This window comes from Rosa rugosa, chromosome 2, assembly GCF_958449725.1.
Source record: "Rosa rugosa chromosome 2, drRosRugo1.1, whole genome shotgun sequence".
Taxonomy (NCBI): Eukaryota; Viridiplantae; Streptophyta; class Magnoliopsida; order Rosales; family Rosaceae; genus Rosa; species Rosa rugosa.
Window position 1 is genome coordinate 70166 of NC_084821.1, and position 5726 is coordinate 75891.

Below are 5726 nucleotides of genomic sequence, written 5' to 3' on the forward strand. Positions count from 1 at the left end.
TTCGATCTCAAACAGATTCGAAAGAGAATAGGAACATATCCCCAACCCTCTCCTGGATCCTGAATTCCTTGTCCACCATCCAAGTTCGGTGGAAGTGAGTTTTGAAAGCCTTCGGATCAACCTGCTTTCGGGTCAATGGTTTGCCAAGAAGAAAGGATTGGGATGACCTGCGCGCAGGACCACCACCAATTTTCCCCATATCAGGGGGCACTACCGCCCTCAGCGATCGAGAGCAAGGGAGGCAGCAAAGCTCGTTGTGACAGCATCAATGGAAGCCATGGAATTGAGAGAAGTGGTAGAGTAGGGTAGAAAATTTGACGGTGGAGGCAAGGAGGCCGTAGACTAGCTAGGGTTTGAGAGAAAAGTCTCGCTAGGGTTTAATAATTTATATTTATTAGTTATATTTGGGGTGAAGAAATTCGAACTTTTGAAATGGTAATCGATTTTAACATGTAAAATCATGAAACTAAAACAGATACAAAAATTAGTTAGTACTAAACTTCTCTGTGACTGGAAGGACATTAATAATTTAGCTTGAAGATCTCGTTTGGGAGTTGCCTATAAAATAAAAGGGCTAGATTTTGACATAAAATTGATTCTTAAATAAAACTAAAAATTCAAAATACTTTTGAAAACGTCAACAAAATAATCAATTTGTTATCAATATAAATTATATATACCATTTCCTAAGCTTCTATTTATAGGCGTTGAAGGAACCCTTTCTTTATTAGTAAGATAGGTTGTCTTGGTTGGAAGGAGCAGAACATGCAGATCCAATAGTTGGGGAGACAGGGTCAGAAGGGATGTGGGAGGAAGGCCGCATTGCAAGGGGCAAGACAGAAGGGCCAAGGTCCGAGATCAACCATTGCGGGGGAATTTGAATGGTTGAGAAATTGTCAATGGCATGTATATAATAGGTAAGATACTGGAGCTATTTGGAACAACAGATCTGAGCGCATTAAAGCCATATATATACACACCCCTTCTTCTTCTAGTTTAGGCATTAAGGTGTGGATACATAAAGTGAAACCGCCAGGAGAGAGATGTCCGGAATGATGCTTCTGCTGCTGCTATGTCTCTCACTGGGGACAATTTCAGTCGTGCACTGTGGAGACCCTACCATAAACTTCGAATGGAATGTCACCCATGGAACCCTCTCTCCACTGGGAGTCCCACAGCAAGTCATTCTCATCAATGGCCAATTTCCTGGTCCCAACATTAATTCCACCACAAACAACAACGTAGTCTTGAACGTGTTCAATAACCTGGACGAGCCATTCCTTTTGACATGGTATACGTATGCGTTCCTTCTCATGGAGTCCATCATTTCATTTTGTAATTCACTATATATAAGCCAGGTAACTAATATTAATGAATTGGTTGCATATATGCAGGAGTGGTATCCAGCAGAGGAAGAATTCATGGCAAGACGGAACACCTGGAACTATGTGCCCCATACCCGCGGGTAAGAACTTCACCTATCAGTTCCAGGTGAAGGATCAGATTGGCAGCTTTATATACTATCCAACAACTGCTATGCACAGGGCTGGCGGTGCATTCGGCGGTCTCCGCGTGAATAGTCGTCTAATGATCCCAGTTCCTTATGATACTCCGGAGGATGACTACACTGTCCTCATCGGGGACTGGTACACCAAAAGCCACAACGCTATCAAGAAACTACTTGACAGCGGTCGCAGTATGGCCAGGCCTGACGGTGTCCTCATCAACGGTAAAGATGCAAAGGGCGACGGTAAAGACGAGCCCCTCTTCACCATGAAAGCCGGCAAGACCTACAAGTATAGGATTTGCAATGTAGGTCTTAAGAACACCCTTAACTTTAGGATCCAAGAACACTGGATGACGTTAGTGGAGATGGAGGGCTCCCACACCGTCCAAAATACGTACCAGTCACTTGATGTGCATCTCGGGCAATGCATGGCGGTGCTAGTCACAGCTGACAAAGACCCCAAAGACTATTACATGGTAGCATCCACAAGATTCACCAAAAGCGTGCTCACCGGTAAGGGCATCATACGTTATGAAAATGGTAAGGGCCCTGCTGACCCCGAGCTCCCTGAGGCCCCAGAAGGATGGGCATGGTCTCTTAACCAGTTCCGCTCCTTCCGTTGGAATCTCACTGCTAGTGCTGCTAGACCTAATCCTCAGGGCTCCTACCACTACGGAAAGATTAACATCAGTCGCACCATCAGACTCGCCAACGCCGCATCCAAGGTGGATGGCAAGCTACGCTACTCTATAAACGGAGTCTCCCATGTGGACCCTGAAACCCCACTCAAGCTTGCTGAATACTATGGAGTGGGTGACAAGGTGTTCAAGACTGACACCATCAAGGATGAACCCCCAGAGGACGAGACCAAGGTAGAGGTCCATCCCAATGTTGTGAATCAAACCCACAGAGACTTTGTGGAGATTATCTTTGAGAACCACGAGAAGAGCCTCCAGACATGGCACGTGTCGGGATACGCCATCTTTGCCGTCGCGTAAGTAGCAACTAATTTCAAACTATATATGAATACAAATTTGAATTATTTGTTAGAAGTGTACTGATTTGGATCGATGATTATGATCTATACGTGCATGCAGCATCGAGCCAGGGAGATGGGACCCAGAAAAAAGGAAAAACTACAACCTTCTTGACGCTGTGAGCAGGCACACAATCCAAGTGTACCCCAAATCATGGGCTGCCATCATGACCTCATTCGACAACCCCGGAATGTGGAATATTAGGTCAGAACATCCGGAAAGGCGCTACCTAGGGCAACAACTCTATATCGCCGTTCCTAATCCTAGCCGTTCTACAAGGGACGAGTACAATATGCCAGACACCGCCCTGGTCTGCGGCATCGTTAAGGACATGCCCAAGCCGCCCCCACCTTACGGGAACTAATTAATGGAGATATTTTATCACCGTGCCATGCTGCTTCACACTGAGCTCGATCGATAGAGAGCCAGAGGCGTGTGAGTGACTTAGTCGTGATCATCGCAGTATATGTATTTATTGTTGCAGGCAATTTTAATTAAGAAGCAAGGAGAGTTAGAAGAATGGTAAAGAATAAGAAGGGTTGGAACGACATAAAGGATTGTCTAATCCTCTAGACGTTTTTCTTTTTCATTTCCTTTTCCTTTTTCCTTTTTGTACTTCATATTTTGACTATATGTTACGTACTCGATCTCTTTTATCCCTCTCTCTCAACTTCTAAGTAACTTAATTTCGTAAATCGTCATAAGATAACTTAAAATGGGTGAGATCAAGTTCTTCTTCAATTCTTTGTCGCGTTCAAATCTATTCTGATGATGAGATGATTTAAACATTGCTTAGAAAACTTCTTAAGAAATACCACATAATTAAGTACAGTATGAAACAATTGAGTGCATTAAGAGTTGCTAGCTAAAATACAACACAAGTACAGGGACTTATTAGCTTACTTTACATTTTAGTTTATTTATTTTTAGGAGTTTTATGCAATAATTGCTTTTATAAGAAGCTAGCTAGCTAAGATTTTTCTTGAAGTATATATATGGGAGCTAGTCTCTACTTCTTTTCCTAATTGAGTGCTTAATCAGCAAGTAAGGAGATAGCTATTTTTATTTATCTAAACCTAGGCACATGAAACACTACAACTTAATTCTACGAGATTAATATATATTGTCAGAAATAATAATGGTAAGTAGGAATCGTTCCCGCAGAGAATTGAGAGCTAGCTTCATAATGTGATAGCTATTTTCATACACATAAAACTAGGCACACAAAACACCACAACTAACCCTACAAGTTTAATAGATTGTCAAAAGTATACTACAAGAATAAGTGAATCACACGACATGTAATAGACAACACATGAAATTTTGATGTCGTCTGAGTTAGTCAGACGACATATTAGTTATATTTGTCGTCTGCTCTCAAACTCAGCCAACACATTGTAATAAATTGGAATTTGGTGAAATTGACAACTTAAGGACAACAATTACTAGGACATATGTTGTTTGAGAAATCAGAAAAAACCAAAAAAAATTAATTTACATTTATTTTTATCTAGCTAAAACACAAATCCCTATCTAGCTCAATTCCCTCCCTTAGTCGTATCAAAACAAAAAACTTCACTCCCTTATTTGAAAAAAATTAGGTCATTCTCCCTCCCTTTCGCTCTCACCATCTCACCAGCCTATCGAGAGTGAAATCGATACACTCTCACTCTCAGTCTCACTCTCTCTCGCTTTCGCTCTCACCTCTCACTTTCGCTCTCACCTCTCACTTTCGCTCTTTCTCGCTTTCGCTTTCACCTGTCACTCTCACTCTCTCTCCGCTGCCCCAGCTCGAAGTCGATACCTGGTCCGGTAGTTTACTCTCTCCGTCGCCGAAGCTTAAGACCGCCTCAGCTCCGGTCAAGCTAGAGAATTGATTAGTCTACAGGTACTATATCCCTCTTTAATAGGGCCTTTGTTTGATTAGGGTTTGGAAATTTTCAATTTGGGTTTGTTGGGTATGTTGGAAATTTTCAGCTTGTTCTAGATATAGCTTTGAACGATATTGATTTGTTTAGCTTTTTTGCAGAACGTGAATTGGGTGGTGTTCGGGAGGTCCAAGGGTAAAGACTCCACTTCTTGTTCAGGGGAATTGTACGTCTCTCTTCTTCTCCTCTGGTCTATCTTCATCTTCTTCTTCTTATTTTGGTTTTGCACTTGGTTGGACTTTTATAGAGAAAATGGAACTAGGTCTTGCTTCACGTTTTGTTTTTGATTAATTGAAGGAAGATGAAATTAGAGAACTTTTTGAGTGGTCCAGATTATTTTCTTGTAAATTGGATGTTAGTGGAAATATAAGTATTATAAGACTTGAATGCAACTTGTGGACTTCAGAAGCTGCATTTGAATTTGTTTAAAGAGATATATTTTTAAACACATTTAGTATGCAATGGATCCAAGGCTCATTTGGAATCCATCTCCTCAAAACCTTTCAATTGAGTTATGCCATCTACTAAGATCCAAATGGTTGTGGGCACATTTATTTGTTTGAGCAAGTTTTGTTTTGTCTGGCACATTTATTTTCCGTCTATTGAATGAGTGGGGCTGCTGCAAGATTGTAGTTAATGCTTATAGTTAAGTCTTGTCAAGATTGGTAGTGCGTAATAGATTGAGAATTTCTATCACTTGGCTACACTTTTAGCTTGTGAGCAATTCTTTTAAGTGTTTTAGTGTTGTCAACTAGGTGGTGACTTGTGAAAACTTAGGAGTGTACTTAGAGAAATGTTTAAGAGTCATTGAATACGCGCGATTTTAGACTATGTTGTGTATGAGTAGTCTCTTCTTTGGGATAGCAGTAAACATAAAAAAGGAAAGGTCAACTAAGGTCAAGTGGGATGCAATTAAGTCAAGTGTCCATCTGTGTATGACTTCATATAAGTGGAACCAAGCTTTATTTTACTAAAACTGTGTTCAGCTACCTTGTTTTCTAATATGCGAGTCCATTTCAATTTTTGTTGTTTTAACTAGGATCAAAAGCTTTTTTCAACTCATATTTGTAATTATGTATTGCCAGCTCCATTTAGTTTAGGATGAAGCTAGTTAGTTATGTTTCATTATTCAAATTGTGTATGTGCATTGACTTAGGGAGGGGAGGTTAGAAACTTAGAATTGGATCTGGGCTGTGTTGGGTATTAACCTGCTAGTTAATGAGTAAGAAGAATAACTGAGCTTTTGTTAGAAGA

General features: G+C 40.8%; 1 protein-coding gene across 1 annotated transcript; it reads left to right on the forward strand.

Annotated features, from left to right (window-relative positions):
* The first annotated feature begins 933 nt into the window (after positions 1-933).
* On the forward strand, positions 934-3206 carry LOC133727788 (L-ascorbate oxidase homolog). Its single transcript, XM_062155195.1, has 3 exons — positions 934-1291; positions 1395-2501; positions 2605-3206. Exons 1-3 carry the CDS (start codon positions 1044-1046, stop codon positions 2906-2908), a joined length of 1659 nt encoding a protein of 552 aa, XP_062011179.1. The 5' UTR covers positions 934-1043; the 3' UTR covers positions 2909-3206.
* The last annotated feature ends 2520 nt before the right edge of the window (positions 3207-5726 follow it).

What these genes read in the sequence shown, in the direction of transcription:
- LOC133727788 (XM_062155195.1), top strand. Translation starts at nt 1,044, where the DNA reads ATGTCCGGAATGATGCTTCTGCTGCTGCTATGTCTCTCACTGGGGACA. An exon ending in GAGCCATTCCTTTTGACATG is followed by an intron (nt 1,292 to 1,394) that starts GTATACGTATGC and finishes GCATATATGCAG; the next exon opens with GAGTGGTATCCAGCAGAGGA. An exon ending in TACGCCATCTTTGCCGTCGC is followed by an intron (nt 2,502 to 2,604) that starts GTAAGTAGCAAC and finishes ACGTGCATGCAG; the next exon opens with CATCGAGCCAGGGAGATGGG.